At 38.3% G+C, this 18322-nt stretch overlaps 2 protein-coding genes across 2 annotated transcripts; one reads left to right on the forward strand and one right to left on the reverse strand.

Moving 5' to 3' along the window:
• Positions 1–198: 198 nt before the first annotated feature.
• Positions 199–10479, reverse strand: zbtb2b (zinc finger and BTB domain containing 2b). The gene is made up of 3 exons (XM_059512839.1): positions 9952–10479; positions 7446–7626; positions 199–3601 (listed from the first exon to the last, which is right to left on the reverse strand). Exons 2-3 carry the CDS (start codon positions 7616–7618, stop codon positions 2158–2160), a joined length of 1617 nt encoding a protein of 538 aa, XP_059368822.1. The 5' UTR covers positions 7619–7626; positions 9952–10479; the 3' UTR covers positions 199–2157.
• Positions 10480–13467: 2988 nt separating this feature from the next.
• Positions 13468–16626, forward strand: armt1 (acidic residue methyltransferase 1). Its single transcript, XM_059512840.1, has 5 exons — positions 13468–13674; positions 14131–14236; positions 14336–14577; positions 15318–15483; positions 15838–16626. The coding sequence occupies exons 1-5, from the start codon at positions 13622–13624 to the stop codon at positions 16615–16617; spliced, it is 1347 nt and encodes a 448-aa protein (XP_059368823.1). The 5' UTR covers positions 13468–13621; the 3' UTR covers positions 16618–16626.
• Positions 16627–18322: the final 1696 nt, after the last annotated feature.

The raw sequence follows: 18322 nt of genomic DNA on the forward strand, positions 1-18322 counted from the left end.
AACTGCTATTTTGTTCAAAGATTGGTAAAAAATTTTTTACATTTCCTATGGCTTCACCAATGCTGAATTTATTTGATAAAAATAATAGTGAAATATTGCAATTAAAAAAAAATATTTTTATTAATATTTGTAATATCTACCTTGCTGAAAAAAAAAACCTTTTGAACAGTAGTGTATATTCAGAAAAGAATGACACAATTCAAAACATAAGGATTTATTATCATCATTCACAACAAAAAGGCAAAGGAAGTATTTTTTCCAGAGACAACGGTTCATGTTCCTGAGGAGCGAGAGATCACAGTATGCGTGCCTTGGCTTTCGGGTTTGTGCGTTTGAGGGGGCACCTTTACCCTTCCTCCCTAAAACTGCCTCAATGAGTAACAACTTGCATATGTACAAATAATAAAGAGTTGCATCAATATTAAAGGAAATAAAAGGCATGACTTTGCCTGATGTATGATTACAAATAAGAAAAATTAATAATTACAGCATTAAAAAATAAAATAAAAAAATAATAATAATCCTTGTAACAAAATGAAGCAAATGGTCATGGACTCTAATTAACTATTCAGTAGTAACTTAACTCACAGTGCTTTTACAATAAATTCCTACCAGGTCTTTACCAAGAGAAAGACAGATGAAATATTTAGCACTGAATGTAAATCACCCTGGTTGTAAATGACAGAAGTTTCCTGATGTAGCACAAGTATAATGAGTAAAGTAGTCAGGGATCTTTAGTAGATATCAGTGCTTTTACAGCATGACCTCGCTGTCAGTTTCATTAAAACAAAGACAGCCGAAGCAGAGATGACAAATACACACACTGACACGTGGTACACTCTAATGGATAATATTCAACAGTAAATGCATTGAACAATATACAACCTCTGAGATTATAAAATTCTTTGTAAATAAAGCACTGTACATAAAATTAGAAAAGTTATATAAAACTCAAAAATAAGGAATTTAAGAGCATATTCAAGCAAATGATTTCATGGCAAAATTAAATTGGCAAACAGTGACAGAAATAGCTCTCTTCAATCAATGTTGTTATATACATACACACACACACACACACACACACACACTTGTACGATTGGCCACGGTGTTTTCTAAATTCACACACACCATAAAAACTTTGATTAAACACAGCACAACTGTAAACATGTTGAACCACAGTGAGAGCAACACAACCAGATTGCTGTTGAACAATTTTACAGCAAGGATGTTTATCATTTAGGTGGCATTGGCACACAAAAAAACCACTGTAATAAACTGACAAAAGTGGAAAATTAGACAAATATATTGTGGGTCACATTAACAATATAAGTGATGTTAAAAGGTAATCTGGCACTGCATGAAGGTTATCTACAATTACACCTTGCTCTTGCTAACCCAAAGCATGTAATGAGAAATTAGAAACAGCCTCAGAAAGAAAAACTTTGAGATCTGTGGAACTCCTTGGAGGCACTGGAAGATAAAGTTGACTTTGATCCTCGACCCTTTGCTGTAAATTTCAGGTAAGTCAGATACTGCATGTCTAAAACCGGTTGAGGTAGTGAAAACTCATCCTCGACCAGGACCCACATTTAGCTGCTCAGAAAAATACGGGTTTTTTTGTTTGTTGTTTTTTTTCGCCCAAAAGAAATGTTGGTGCTGTACCCATGAACTAATCATTGTGTGGCTTTAATATTTTAAACTTTCCGTTAAGTTACCAAACCAACTTAAAGAGGTCCACGTCTGGTCTGCATAGTGATAAACACAGGACTTCAGCAGTTCACTACATCCTTTTCCTGTAGACCGTTAGGCAGAGGAAGAGCTTTAACCACAAATTTTACTACAAACTTTAACTACAAATGAAACGAGTAGCCAATAAAACCCTTGAACGGAATACAGAACGAAGCAGGAAATGGACTCGTTGGACTAACCCTACTGTAAATCTGTCATAAATATAGTACATGAATGCATGTGTTAAAAAAAGCATAAAGTAGAAGTACTTTTCAAAAGAAGTAAACCCCCCCCCCCCCCCCCCAAAAAGAAACAATATAACAATTTTCCATCTGTAGCTTAACTTCGGATCATAATTTACCAACAAATGCAATACAATTTATAAAAAACAAAAAAAACAACAATACTCTTAAGTAAATGGACGTGAATCTATTCCACAAAGACTTCCTCAGTTTTGATGGGCGTCATTAATGGCCCACCGTTGGATGAATCTGAGCCATCGTCTTTGGCCAGGCTGTCACTGTTCAGCCCACTGACGCCCATTTCTCCAGCCGCTGCACCCGAGAGCACACCCTGGTTGAAGCACAGGTGCTTGATCACTTCATTGGGGCTGGAAAAGGTCATTTCACACACATTGCATTTGTACGGTCTCCCAGAAGAGCCCAGAAACAGCGCCTCCATTTGGTTGGAGTCATCCGCGGCGCACAGCTCCATGCTCTGTCGGTCCACCATGGTGTACGCTGGCTCCGAGCCCAGATTCATGCAAACGTGCCGGGCCGCCTGGTTGGCCCGACAGAAGCTCTTGCCACAGGCGCTGCAGCGGTACGGTTTTCCCGTATGGATGTACATGTGCTCTCTCCAGTGGCTCTTCTGGATGAATTTGCGGCCACATGTGGAGCACTCATACTTCCTCCGCTTCACTTCCCGCTCCATGTCAGCTGCACCCTCTAGATTGTCGATATCAGCGATATCAGACGGAGGCGGTGTGTCCGCCTGGGACTGAGCGGTGCACAGACTGACTGCGGTTGTTGTTGGGACAGGCATGGCGGTTTCAGGATGTGGCGAGTCTTTTGAGTACAGATGTTGCTCGCTGTCACTAGCAGCGTCCACGATGATGGGAGTGACTGCGGTGGCTTCGCTGCCTCTCAGGACTTCTTCGACCTCTGGCGTAGCAGCACCTCCAGTCGGCATGGGGAACGCCGCACTGACGGACTCTAACACCAGGGGGAGCATAGCCTGGGAGTGTAGAAGCAGGTGCTCTCGTAAGGCTCCTCGCTGGGTGAAGCGGCCCCCGCAGACGTGGCACGTATAATGCTTCCTCATAGAAGAACTTCTTCTCATGATGCTGGGCTTCACATGTAGAATGGTGTTAGCGCTAACGGAGCAAGACGGGGCTTCACCTGCAGATGTTTCCATCTCGCCGCCTTCCCTCACAAACTGACTGGTGCTCGCAGACGCTTCTACCTCGGTTTCAGACAGAGCTTGCCTGTGCTTGGATACAGGCCGCGTCAGTGAGGTAGCTTTGTTTGTGGTAACGCACTTGCCATCAAGCAAACCGCCACCTTCCAAGTCAAACGGCGAAGAGAGATGCGTTCTTGCAGAGAGGCGGTTTGTGAGTGGGGCCTGTTGGTCTGATATCTGAATGCCATAAAGAGAGGACGATAGGGGAAGGCTGACCTCATGATGTGCCTGAGCCACATGGCTAGCCAGACTTGCCTCCTGAATGAGAGGGTATGCATGGAGGAACTTGACGCCCTGCTCCAGGCGAGCCGGGTCGATTAACTGCGTCGCCAGTTTTCCGGTGTACATCAGATTGAGGAGGTAACTGAAGATGTCAGGCTGAATGTCAGCAGGCTTCAAGCGAACACAGTCACTGGTTGAGAGACCATTGAAAACCAGTGTTTATTCTATAAAAGTGCTTTAATACCAAAATTTAGCTTATAGAGAATGAGATATATATATATATATATATATATATATATATATATATATATATATATATATATATATATATATTTATTTTAGGGGTGTAGCGGTACGTGTATTCGTACCGGACCGTTTCGGTACAGGGCTTTCGGTACGGTGCACGTGTGTACCGAATGACCGAATGCAATATTTTGTTTGCGGAACATATACATTTTCGTGTTTCCAAACGAACATATTAAGTGGCGGAAGTCTCTGCGTTCAGGGCAAATCCCACCCTGCAGCTGATTCTAAGGCCGGTGACACACTGGCCGCGTGGCGTGAGCGTGGCGTTTCTGCTGCGTGTCAGGAGCGTGACACCTGCTTCGCGTTTTCTGTGTCTTTACACACCAGAATGGTGCCTGACGCGGCGCTGACGCGCTGCTGCTACTGAACAAATTGTTAAAAAAAAGTTTATAGTAATAAACAACCTGCAGTTTAATGTTTGCATTTTTTTCCCTTACTGTACCGAAAATGAACCGAACCATGACTTTAAAACCGAGGTACGTACCGAATCGTGATTTTTGCGCACCGTTACACCCCTAATATATATATATATATATATATATATATATATATATATATATATATATATATATATATATATATATAGTGAATATGAACATATATGAGAGAAAGAATATACAGTAATCAACATTTGCAGTGGATCCAAAACGTTCATCAAAGATGTCCTAAGACAAGAATGGTTAGTGTTTTAGGACAGCTTTGATCCACTTCAAATGTTTACTAATATGTATCTCAATTACTCAATCTTTTGATTATCAATTACGGTGCCCTATACCAATATTGGCACCCCTTGGTAAATAGGAGTAAAGGTGGCTGTGTAAATAAATCTGCATGGTTTTATCCTTTTGATCTCTCATTCAAAAAATTCCAACCGATCACTGAAGTAAAACAATTGAAATTGTTGAGAAAACTCTTACGAGTAAAATATCTCTGAAGTTAATATTCCAATTTATATTTTCTAGCACACCAGTGTGACTAGGAGAATTAAATTGTCCAGCCATGGTTTCCTGATTCACAGGATTATAAATAAGAGGAACACAAAAAGGCCAAATTCCCTTAATCCTCCATCACAAGGAGTAAAAACAAAATCTGGTTCTGATGTGCAGAACAAGATTGTTGAGCTTCACAAAATAGAAAGTGGCTTTAAGAAAAGAGCCAAAGCTTTAAAAAAAAAAAAAAACGTTTCCAGCATCAGGGCAATAATTAAGAGGTTCCAAATCAACTAGAGAGGTTACAAATTTGCCTGGAAGAGGACATGTCTATATCGTCCTAATATACAGAGTGAGGAGGAGAGTTTGAGGGGCCAAAGACTCTCCAAGGACCACAGCTGGAGAATTGCAGTGATTAGTTGAGTCTTGGGGCCAGAAAGCCTAAAAAAAACTAAATCAAAATCAAACAGCCCTTACACCACACATTGTTTGGGAGGGTTTCAAACTCCAGCATATTCAGTTGGAACTTCAAATGGCACTAGCTTCTACGGTCAGATGAAACTTAAAAAAAAAAAGTTTTTTTAAAAGCAAACCCACCAGATGGGCTAGTACAAAAAAGAAAAAAAAAAAAAAAAAAGGTACCCCACGTCCAGGGATAAATACACTAATGAATCTTTAATGTTGTGGTTTTTCTGCCAGAGGTCCTGGACATCTTGTTCAGATGCACTGCATCATGGATTTTATCAAATACCAACAGATATATAGAGATATATAAAAATTAATAATAATAATAATAATCTAAACCTGACTGGCCCACTGCCCATTATACATCTTAGAATGGGCCGTGGTTGGCTCTTCCATCAGGACAATAAATAATAATAATAATAATAATAAAAACATCAAAATCAGCACAAAAAAAGAGGGTGTCACTTAACACAAAAAGGAACTTCTAAGATGGCTGTTGCAGTCCCCAGACCTGATCCCTAGAGAAAAGGAGTGGGGCGAGTTGAAGAGAAGCAGTACATGGAGCTGGGAATCTGAAGCATGTGGAGATATTCTGGATGAAGGTTTGGTCTCAGATCTCTTATCAGGTGTTCTCCAAACTCTTCAGGCATTATAGAAAAAAAAACTCAGAACTATTATCTTGGGAAAAGGACGTGCAATAAATGGATGCCAATAATTGTGGCCAACATGAACTAAAGAAAGATTTCACATTGAGATTTTCTCCCCACTTTCAGTTTTACTTCATGATAGGTTAGAACTTTGTGAATTTTTGGAATGAAAGCTCAAAAGGATAGACAAAGTAGATTTATTTTCACAACAGCCTTTGCTCATATTTACCAAGGGTGCCAATATTAGTGGAGGGCACCGTATCAAAATTGGCCATTTGTGCAGTTGATAACGGTGCATTTTCTCCAGAACAACTTACATTTAAATTAATGTTTGTTACTTTAATCATCAGGGTTGGAATACACAGCATGACTTTTGCATCATTACAGTCTGGATTAGTCAATGCTTGTTGCCAAAAAGAAGAGCCAGTCTGCAGATTTTAAAAGAGTAGAAAATAAAGTAAATATAAATGAAAAAATTATGCATTGCATGATGGGCAAAGATTCACAGACACATTTTTTTTTTTGCTTCACCCTATGATTGTGTTTAGTCCGAGGTTATAAAACATGTTTGGATCCTTTAAGAACACGTGGTGTCATGTGACTACTAGCAATGAAGTGCATGTTAATGCATGAGTTTGTTGTGTTCAGGACAACATGAAAGTCTGGTAATGCATAATCCTAAATCATTCAGTGTGGATCAGATTTGAAAAGTCATGTAGTGTATTCAAGCCTTTTTCATACTGCACATTATAAATGTTGTGATGCCTAAATTCACTTAACTTTTAAAACAGATGATTTTAGGTTGTAGTGTTTTGGACAACATCACTTAGAATATAAAAGGGATAGTTCCCCCAAAAATGAAAATTCCGTCATTAATAACTCGCCGTCATATCAGTTTAAATCTGTAAGATCTTCGTTCATTTTCGGAACACAAATTAAGAATTTTTTGATGAAATCGGAGAGCTCTCTGACCCTCCATAGACCGTAAGGCTACTTCCACGATCAAGGAATAGAAATGTAGTAAGGACATCGTTAAAATATTCCATGTGACATCGGTGGTTCAACCGTAATTTTAAGAAGCTACAAGAAGGCTTCTTTTTGTGAGCAAAGAAAAACAAACACTTTATTCAGCAATTGAATTGTTCCTCCGGATCACCCTAGTGCCATTTTGGAGAGTATCACAAAATGTTCTACGTCAACAGCACCACAAACATGCAATGTTTACGTGCAGAGAAAAGCATGTGCATGCATTGTGATACTCTCCAAAGAATGATTGAATAGTCATTTGTTTTCCCTTCCAAACAAATGTGTTCTCGTAGCTTCGTAAAGCTACGGTTGAACCACTGATGTCACATAGACCATTTTAACGATGTCCATACTACATTTCTGGGCCTAAGAACACTTAAATTGCATTGCCGCAATTTAATTATTATTATTTTATTATTATTTATTATTATTATTTTTTTTATCAAAAATATCTTAATTTGTTCCGAAGATGAATAAAGGTCTTACAGCTTTAAAATGACATGAGAGTAAGTCATTAATGACCGTTTTCATTTTGGGGTGAATTATTCATTTAATATTGGCCGTTAATTAGATGTAACATAAGAATTATTATCAGCTCACCATATCACACCATTCAGTTTAAACACAAAACGGACTTTAAAACCACACATAAAGCCGTTACCTGTCCTGGTGTATAAAGAGCATTCTGAAGTAGTTCGAGAATGCGGCCAGTACAGCCTTGTGTGCTTTGAAAAAGACATCACCGATGGCGACCGTGCAGTCACACAGGAAGCCAAACTCCCTCTGCGCGTTGAGCTGCTGCAGAAGGATAAGACCATGATTGGCCAGCTCCATACTTCCTCCTACACAGAAAGGGCCAGAGATGACAGTCAACTTCCTGTCTACTACAGACCACAATGCACAAGAAGAAAAAAAAAAAAAAGAGAGAGAATGAGTAAAAGAAGACTTAAGTTGTCTGTTGATATGGACTTAATCAGCAGTGAACCACCGGGGAAAAAAATAAAAAATGTATTCCAACACTTTCAACCCAAACAATAAGCTAACCTCTACGATACACTTGTATATTTTAACTAGTAGGCTACTATTTCTCGTAGTTAGAGTTTAAAGGTAACATTTTTAACCCCAAGTATAACCCTTTGGCACACAACCCTTTCCCACCATGTTTTAACTAAAATGAACGGTGTTGCTTGTTGGGAAGGTGTGCTATAGCTTTAAGTGACAGGATTTAATTACGGTGCTTTTAAAGCAGTCCATACAGAGCTTTTAAGGCACAGCATTTAATTTATTTTGCCATTTTCTTTATACTGGCAAATCTACTTCCCACTCATATTTCAGACTGAGCAATTCCCTTTGATCAAGCTGTAGGAAGGCTTTGCGGATTATGGATTCAAGATATTTACAAACAGAATGACTCTAAGTGGAGTGGTTTTCATAATCAACCCATTTTAATTTTTTTTATATTCTCCCAAGATATATCTTCAAATATCTGAGACCAGTTATAATCTAGGAACACCAGTATATTATCTGAATTAAATTTGATTCTAATATAATATCCATTAGCGATTTTAAAGCAACCAACTTGTTAGACAGCATAAAAACAGTCAGACTACCATCTCAACACTGCTACCCTGACAACATGGTCCCAACAGAGCAGTCAGATCCAACCATGGGTCCCACATCTGATGCAACCTTTGAACACTGAACCCTGAGGTTATTAACCCTCATCCACCAGAACCAGCTCAGCAGCCTCAATGTCTTGAATGTCCATTGCCCTAAAGGTCAATGACAGGCTTTGTGTCACATGACTCGCTCTTCAGGCAGCATTCCTGAGGCTACTTCCTCTCAAACCCTTCGAGTGGAGAACAGTCTACAAGTCCACAAAACCTACAGACTCATTCCCATGGGTTGTAATGTCACGTAGCAGTGCATAAACACTGCAAAATAGGCATTTCTTAATTTAAGTTTAACTGGCTCCTTTCAATCATCCGTCTGATTTTCCTCGGTCTTCTACACATACAAGACATTCTCTGATTTGATCCTAGAATAATGTGAATAATGTAGCAATGATGTGAAATCACAATATTACAAAGTTTGATTTAAATGGATTCCAGAACTACAATCACAAGAGGCACTGCAAGTGACATTTAATTAAAAACCAAGGGGGAAACTGTTGATTATATATTAAGTTCTTTGCAATGCAAATACTTAAGTATTTATTTTTAAGCAATAATCTGATTGGTGGACATTTCCGTTGTTGACCTGATGTTTATTTATACGTTTTTTAAAAAAAAGTAGCTGGCAGTAGAGATGTATTGGGTTATTGTTAAAAGATTATTTAATTTCCCACATGGACATGTAGTTCCAGAAAGACTGCTGCCCACTGCGGTTAATTGCATGTGGTCATGTGATGTCAACATGGCAGCACCTGAGGAAGTAGAATAAAACAGCCTTCTCTAGCAGACAGCATTTCTAAAATAATTAATAGTCTGTTAAATCGATTTGAATTAGACAAACTTCTTGAGTGAAGCTTTGAGTCACCCAGCATTCAGCAACCATCGAAAATTGTTGGAATACAGAAACAGCGCATGACAGATTTTATCCACGTAAGTTACATTTATAAACGGTTTACAAGTGTTTCCTGGTACCCAAATATAATCTATAGCTTTGCAGTTCCTCGCACAGAGATAACACGCCTAACTTCAGTTCCAATTCATTTCGCCACAGCTTCGACTTGTTCTCATTGTGGGTTTGTAAACTAGCTCCTCCCACCACGGAGACACGTGGAACGGACAGATCTCCCACAGAGACCGACCACTTCCGCAATCTGTTTTTCTTCGCAAATAGAAAATAAGCCGTCAAAAACTGAAACGTGCTGACTGATACGATCACGCGCAAACGCTCCCTGCTCAATCAGCGCATGATCCAACGACCTTATCGTGAATATAGCCGAAAAATCACAACAATAACAGCGATATAAACCCACAACGGAGCTTAGCGAGCATCAGGGAAGAGGAGCTAAAATAAACGGAGCTTCGTGAAACGGACACACACACACACTTACACACGGGGGGAAGGGGTGGTCATCGAATAAATAAACTAAACGAAAAACAACAAAGACATAAATTGAGCGGTAAATGATAAAGGTTGATGGGTGTAAGCACACGTACCTTTCCTCCGCGTGAGTGTGTGGAGTTGGGTGAGTTGTTGTCTGTTACCGGGAGACTTGTCCGTTGGGCTCGCAGCTGCTCTGTTCCTCTAAAACGCAGCATTGGCGGCGATGGTCGTCGGTGTTTTCCGGTCGGGTTACGTTACAATCACATGACTGTCTAAAAGGGCTTAAAACAGCGGTTGTAAAACCCACTTCCCTGGGATGCCAAAACAAACCGTCTTCGGCGCTAAGAGCCGCCAAATGTATGCTCTAGTAAACGTTACGGGTGTCGTTCTCCTCATGTGTTCACGGTGCAGCGGAGATGAATGTGAAGTAATCATTCAGGGGAGACGATCGTTGGTGAACGTTACACATAAACGGATTTTAGTGGAGTTGGATAGCCGTAGGTCACGCTACCCACCCCCACACGAAGATAACATATCGAGACAGATACACGCAGAAGGGCTATTTGCATTTCGGTTGACAGACCGCACTTTTACAGCCAAGAGAAATGAGCTCACGAGAAATGCGCGTATTATTTGGAGCGCGATGATTTCACACCCACAGGCTGCTATAAACTTAATGAGGCTTATTATTAGTTTAAATATATATAATCAGTATTAAATGTAATTTCAACAATATATATTTATTCCGTATCCTTTGGGTGAAAACGATATAAATATATTAAAACTAATACAATTTATTCACTCATTATGTGACTTAAGTTTAAGTATTAAATAAATCACAAAATTAATTATGACCGACTGTTTTTTTCGTTTAGTTTTTTTTGTTTAGATTTTAGTTGAGTATTTGCAATTTAAGTTTTCTTTTATGTGTGCTTTTATGTATTTGCAACAATTGTTATTAAACATTTTTATTGGTATTTTATTTTTTCACTTTTACTAAAGTCTTTAAAAGACACCTGTTTTAAATGTTTATACCACAATAAAATAAATGTTTATATAAATATGGTGAGTAAAAACATTTCCTTTTAGTCTCAGAACAACTATCCTTTTTTATGTTCTCAGTATTCAATTAATTTATTATAATGTGAATTAAAAGTAACTACTAGGATCATCCTGACCTTTGATTGGTCCTTTTCCATGTTTTACTTTTTTATTAGCTATAGCTTAGTTGTAGTGATTTAAATGCATTTAGCCTTTAAATAGCTACATTTTATTGTAAAAGGAATTACATTTACCTAAAATCTTTTTTAGGGCAATCTAAAATCATTGCTTTGATTCTATTCTGAACAATTTCATGTGAAGCTGGACATGGTTTAAAATAATACTATTTTCCTTTTTACTATGCTTGTGTCTTTGTGCTCTGCTTGAGTTTCTAAGCTTTCACGTCACTAAGGAGAACAGGATGTGAGCTGGCTTGACCAGGCCTGCTAGAGATATCAGGAAATGAATAACACGGGTACATAACATGAACAAATACTTACAAGAATTGGAAGAAAATGGCAAGAAAATATATTAAAACTAGTCTACAACAGCAATGACATTTAACAATGCAAAATGAGGATGCCAGCTTCGAGTCGTGGGTTTGCAAAAAAAAAAAAGACTAAGGAAAGGGAAGTTGGGGGCTGGTGTCTCCAGAGTAAGCGGTGTTAGGGCCATGTGGTCTGGTGGGGAGATAAATACATCTGGTAACTATGGTTTCTGTTTCCAATTTCTAAAAATCACATTAGCATCATTAAATATAGTTTAGTCAGAATTGGTGCTGCTGTCTGTAGACAGAATAATAAAATGTTACCAGTTTAGAAATTAGTGTAGTATCCATATCAAGCAAGCAACTTTTTCAGTACATACAAATTAGATATATAAAACAAACCTGACTTATCTTTTTTAAAACCACTGACTCAGTAACAACAGCCCCTTAGATCCTTAGAGGTCCATGAAAATGTCATCCTGAGATACAACCCGAATTCCGGGAAAGTTGGGACGTTTTTTAAATTTTAATAAAATGAAAACTAAAGGAATTTCAAATCACATGAGCCAATATTTTATTCACAATAGAACATAGATAACGTAGCAAATGTTTAAACTGAGAAATTTTACACTTTTATCCACTTAATTAGCTCATTTAAAATTAAATGCCTGCTACAGGTCTCAAAAAAGTTGGCACGGGGGCAACAAATGGCTAAAAAAGCAAGCAGTTTTGAAAAGATTCAGCTGGGAGAACATCTAGTGATTAATTAAGTTAATTGATATCAGGTATGTAACATGATTAGCTATAAAAGCTTTGTCTTAGAGAAGCAGAGTCTCTCAGAAGTAAAGATGGGCAGAGGCTCTCCAATCTGTGAAAGACAGCGTAAAAAAATTGTGGAAAACTTTAAAAACAATGTTCCTCAACGTCAAATTGCAAAGGCTTTGCAAATCTCATCATCTACAGTGCATAACATCATCAAAAGATTCAGAGAAACTGGAGAAATCTCTGTGCGTAAGGGACAAGGCCGGAGACCTTTATTGGATGCCCGTGGTCTTCGGGCTCTCAGACAACACTGCATCACTCATCGGCATGATTGTGTCAATGACATTACTAAATGGGCCCAGGAATACTTTCAGAAACCACTGTCGGTAAACACAATCCGCCGTGCCATCAGCAGATGCCAACTAAAGCTCTATCATGCAAAAAGGAAGCCATATGTGAACATGGTCCAGAAGCGCCGTCGTGTCCTGTGGGCCAAGGCTCATTTAAAATGGACTATTTCAAAGTGGAATAGTGTTTTATGGTCAGACGAGTCCAAATTTGACATTCTTGTTGGAAAACAAGTACAGGCAGGTACTATGTCCTCCGGGCTAAAGAGGAGGGAGACCTTCCATCATGTTATCAGCGTTCAGTTCAAAAGCCAGCATCTCTGATGGTATGGGGGTGCATAAGTGCATACGGTATGGGCAGCTTGCATGTTTTGGAAGGTTCTGTGAATGCTGGAAGGTATATAAAGGTTTTAGAGCAACATATGCTTCCCTCCAAACAACGTCTATTTCAGGGAAGGCCTTGTTTATTTCAGCAGGACAATGCAAAACCACATACTGCAGCTATAACAACAGCATGGCTTCGGAATTCGGGTTGTAGTACTATAGGTATAGTTAAAACATAAATACTAATACTAAGCTGATTCTGTCTGGTCTTTTTTGGATGAGCTATTGTTTAGCTGTGTGGCTGGCTGGTCACCCAGCTTGATTAGCTGAAAAGTGGCCAAAGATCCTGTAAAATCAGCCAATTAACAGACCAGGCTGAGATCGGCTACAAACCATCTGATTAAGATGTTTTCTTTTTCACCAGTGCAGGCTTGTTCAAATTGAATCGACGTTAAATTAAATATAAAATGCAGCTTTGAATGCCATGTTAATTTTAACAAATACTATCTGAATGTTGTCATATGTCTGAAAGGCTATTGTATGTTTGTGTGTTTCTTCGCATGGCCACTAGAGGACAGTAGAGTCAACGATAAAGCGACATCGACGGCTAGAGTTGGCCAATGATTCCTCATAAACCTACAACAAATAACATGCTAATGTGTGTGTGATCGTTGCTGTTCCCACGATATGCGAGTAAATGACACAGACTGTATTAAATTATTTTATACCTTCACATTACATTTTGAATTGGTCACCGGTCGTTCTCAAATAAAGTTTGTTGAAAATCCCTTCTTCTAACGATAGTCCTTCCTGTTTGCAAAGATGGAGGCAGAGGGAGTGTTGGTCCCGCTGTCACTGTCTGCTGAGTTTGAGGGGTATGTCTTTATTATCATAGATATGCTTTGATGCCTCACCGTTGACGTCGTTTATATGAAAATAGGCTGCGGCATGACATTTATCGTCTGTTTACATATTGTTCAGTTATAACCAATACATGCTGCACTAAGTCGAACAGGCAGGTCTTACAATCTTATCAATGGCTGTGTTTCAAAACAACCCAGAGATCTGCCTGCCTAAACAGCATTTATGATCAACATTGGCAGTTTCAAGTCATGTTCTGTCGAATGCAGTCTGTGACTTAGATGACAAACCAGCTTTCGAAACGCATTCATTTCAATAACCATGCTGCTGCTGGATGTGGATGTAATGACACTGACTTAACCAACAACTATCATCATCTAGTTATGGACTTTATTTATTGACTTTAGTGAAAGCTATATTTCTGAATCCCACAATTTACATCTAAAATGTTTAATATTGCCCATTTCTAGGTCCTTTGCTTATCTGACTGTGAGAGACAGACTCCCAACCATACTCACAAAAGTGATAGACACGTTACACCGCAATAAAGACAATTTCTTCAAAGAATATGGAAAGGTATATATGATCTTATATTTTCATGTTATTCATAAAATAAAACCGGCCCGCCTGTACTTGTTTTCCCAGATTTAACTTCTATACAATGTGTTTTATCAGGATGGGATCCAGGCCGAGAAGACGGCCATCTCCTTCCTGTCCAAACTGAGGAATGAACTGCTCACAGACAAACCTGTGCTGCCTCTGACTGATAATGCGGAGGACTCAGAGGCCTGGAATGAATACATGCGAAGACAGCAGGACCTGATGGAAGACGGGAGGATTGTCAGCTGGTTCAAGTCACCATGGCTCTATGTGGAGTGTTACATGTACCGGAGGATCCAAGAGGCTCTGTATATGAAGTGAGGCAAATCAGCTTACTCCATACATTGAGCAATCAAAAATTCAGAAATTATTACTGTGGTTATTTTTCACAGTTCACACCATTGAATTAAAAGTCAAAATATTGTAAAGTTTAATTTGACTTTGTCATTTAATAGTAAAAAATAAACTTTTTTCTATATCATACTCAATCATTAAATATTATTTAATGATAGAGTATGATATAAAAAAAAAGTAAACTTTTTACTGATTTTACCCATTAATTTAACTTGTTTTAAATACCTAATTAATACAATTTGAATTGTAAATTAATGTATGCCATATAACCATGTGTCCATTTGAAGACTAAGACTTTACAATTCAAATTGTATTAATTAGGTATTTAAAACAAGTTAAATTAATGGGTAAAATCAGTAAAAATTTAAAATTTTAAAATCGGCAATAAGAAAGAAAGTTATTTTAACAAGAGGACAGATTTATAATGGTAAGAACTGAAATATGTACATTTCTAAATTAATATAAAATTATGACTTACCTTAGAAATGCTATAGCGTTGAAGAATTTAAGTAGTTTACATAATTCTTAGAGCCATTGTAAATTAAAGGCAATGATGGTAATTTAAAGTGTTATCTTAAATGTGCTTTAAGTAGTTTTGTAATTAATAATAGTAATTTAATAATTAACCAAGATTACTTGTACTCTCCGTGTTGCATTGGTACATTTTAAATTGTTTAACTGACTTTTCATTTTGTTTTCAAAGCCCACCGATGGATAAGTTTGACGTGTTTAAGGAGGGAAAGACGCAAAGCTTCTTTGAATCTCAACAAGCCATTAAAACCCTCTGTACATACCTTCAGGACCTCATCACTAACATGGAGAACTTGACTGAGATTCAGCTGCAAGACAACTTTCTCAAGTTACTCCAGGTTAGTGTCTCCGTGATCCTAGCTGCAGCGTATAATGATACCTTCCATTTAAAAACAATTGTTATTGGGACATTATGTCTCTACGACATCAGAACACAACATCAGAAACTGGGAAAATCATCTTGTTTGTGTGCAGATGGAAGATTCTAATTGAATTCTATGAGCCATAAGCTTATAGAGTCACATCTTTAATGTAGAAGAGAATCTTGTTACCCGAATGACATTCAGTTTGTGGTGCCAAGTAACATGCCTAGGAGTGGCTACTGTTTTCAGCATGTTTTCTGCACTTTATTGATATTACATTGTTGGTGATAGCATAATGCCACATAATCTGGTTTACCGTGTGTTTTGAAGGTCTCTCTGTGGGGAAACAAGTGTGATCTGTCCATCTCTGCCGGCCAGGACAACTCTCAAAAGTCCAGTCCCATCGATTCTCTTCCTGATCTCCAGCGCTTCATCCTAGTGGATGACTCCAGCATGGTTTGGTCAACGCTGGTTGCTGCTCAAGGAGTCGGATCCTCTGGGATGAAGCATGCCAGAGTGGACATTATTTTAGACAATGCTGGTTTTGAGCTCATTAGCGATCTAGTCCTTGCTGACTTTCTTGTCTCTGCCGGACTAGCCAAGCAAATCCGATTTCATGGCAAGTCCAACCCGTGGTTCGTCTCAGACGTCACCAAACAAGACTTTGAGTGGACCATCATGCAGACCATTGCAGCCAATCACAAGTGGATGTCAGCCAGCGGTGTCCAATGGAAGCATTTCATGAAGGAGGGTACATGGTCCTACCATGACCACTTTTTTTGGACCTTGCCCCATGAGTTCTGTGACATGGCGGTGGATGCAGCTGATCTCTACAGCACTCTTCAGGGCTCTGAGCTGATTCTCTTCAAAGGAGACCTTAACTACAGGAAGCTTACTGGAGATAGGAAATGGGAGCACACGGTTCCATTTGATCAAGCACTGAGGGGGTTCCAGCCTGCCCCTCTCTGCAGTCTCAGGACACTGAAGGCTGATGTTCAGGTGGGCTTACAGCCAGGCCAGGCCGAGAAGCTCAGCTCTCAGGATCCAGACTGGATGACTAATGGCAGTTATGCAGTGGTACAGTTTTCCAGGCCATGCAGAGAACCATAGGGTCAATTTTAAAGAAAAGAGAGTCCTCACTAAAGAGGAAATTGCTGAGAAGAAAGAGATGAAGAAATAAAATGCACTGAAGATGCTGGTTTAGTTAGCAGTATTGCAAACCAATGTGGTGGTGTTTTATCTTTGCTTGTAATCAAATCATGTTATTAGTCCTACCGATTCTGCATATCAAACACTGAAATTAATCTTAACCTAAGTAATGTCTTTGTTGACCATCTCTTGATCATAGTATAAGATGTTCTGTTTGCACTGCTGATCTGTATTGTGTAGAAGTACAGTTACTTAAAAATACAGATGTAAACATGGAAAAAACAAACAAACATAAAAATCATAAGAATCCATACATGTGTTGTTTGGTATGAAACAGTAAATAAATAAATAAAGATACTGAACCTGAATTTTAACTTCTAGTTAAATGCTGTTGACCAAGCATTCTAATTTATGGGCTTTTAGCATGGAGCGCATAATTGAAAATTACCAATTCATGAAAACTATTTAATAAAACAATTCTGCAGTAGTATTGTAATGGCAACATGGCATATATGAGGGATTAGAATTTTACACGTGTAATTATATGTATATAAACAAAGCACAAATTCACAATGATTTTATGTCGGCATAATGTTCTGCTTTCTGGCTGATAAAAAATTACTGGCCATATCTCAGAGAGTTATTGTTGTTTACAGTTTGGATTGAGTAGCACTTTCAAAGCAAGTTTACCAGGTTTTCCAGTGTTTGTTGGGATGCAAATTGCACCATGATTATTTCTTTTAGCTTATTTCTGAGTACCCGCACTTGTTAAAATGATAACTGTTCTGAAAATGGAATGCCACTGAATAAAGTTTAGGAAAAAAACAATTTCTCTTTTAAATGAACTCTTATTTTTACTGAGTTTACATTTAGTTTCAGAGATTAAATTCATTTATTTTTATAAATGAGCATTTTTCCTCCTGAGTCATCATACGCTGGCAGAAGTGTTCCTGTTATGGGCTCATGCTGCTTGTTGACCTGTCCTTTGAGAGCGCAGTTTGTTTACTTTCCCAGTATGTTGTTTTGTTTGTGTGTGTGTGTGTGTGTAGATGCTTCCTGGGTCTTCCACGGAGCCTTGCCATCATTCTACAGAGCAAAGAAATAAGTAAAAAAAAAAAATGGTTCTGATGTTACGTAATAATCACAGGAACACTATCTTTTTGTGTTTAGGGGTCAACAGAGGACTGTGTACATGCTGTTTCCTGAAAATCAAGGCCATGGTTTTGGTCTTTGAACTGTTCTTGTTCTCTTACAGCAAGAGCTAAGCTCAAAAGTAGACTTAAAGATTTTAGCTGTCCTAGTTGTTAAGTCATTTTTATCAGAAACCTGCAGCAGCAGATTGAGACGCGTACATTTTGCATGCATCATACAAACTGCATCACATAAAAGGTTATCAATACAGTTTAACTATCAGCTCTATTTTTGTAAAAGTACATAGCTAATAATCAGCATGTTTTAATTTAATGCATTTGCAGCCTTTTTTTTTTTTGAGGACAGTGCTGCATATATTTGAATTAGAACAACAAATTATTATTAAAAAGATAAATATATCCACCACTTGGGATTGTCCTAAATTTGTAAAAAAAAAAAAAATTTATATATATATATATATAAAGAATCCTCTCTTCCCACAAAGGCTGAATTTATTTGATAAAAAAAACAGGCT

This window comes from Carassius carassius, chromosome 27, assembly GCF_963082965.1.
Source record: "Carassius carassius chromosome 27, fCarCar2.1, whole genome shotgun sequence".
NCBI lineage: Eukaryota > Metazoa > Chordata > Actinopteri > Cypriniformes > Cyprinidae > Carassius > Carassius carassius.

Coding starts and splice junctions, on each gene's coding strand:
- zbtb2b (XM_059512839.1), bottom strand. CDS start 7,618: ATGGAGCTGGCCAATCATGGTCTTATCCTTCTGCAGCAGCTCAACGCG. Junction 3,602..7,445: donor CTCTTTATACACCAGGACAG/GTAACGGCTTTA, acceptor TCTCTCAACCAG/TGACTGTGTTCGCTTGAAGC.
- armt1 (XM_059512840.1), top strand. CDS start 13,622: ATGGAGGCAGAGGGAGTGTTGGTCCCGCTGTCACTGTCTGCTGAGTTT. Junction 13,675..14,130: donor CTGTCTGCTGAGTTTGAGGG/GTATGTCTTTAT, acceptor GCCCATTTCTAG/GTCCTTTGCTTATCTGACTG. Junction 14,578..15,317: donor CAAGAGGCTCTGTATATGAA/GTGAGGCAAATC, acceptor TTGTTTTCAAAG/CCCACCGATGGATAAGTTTG.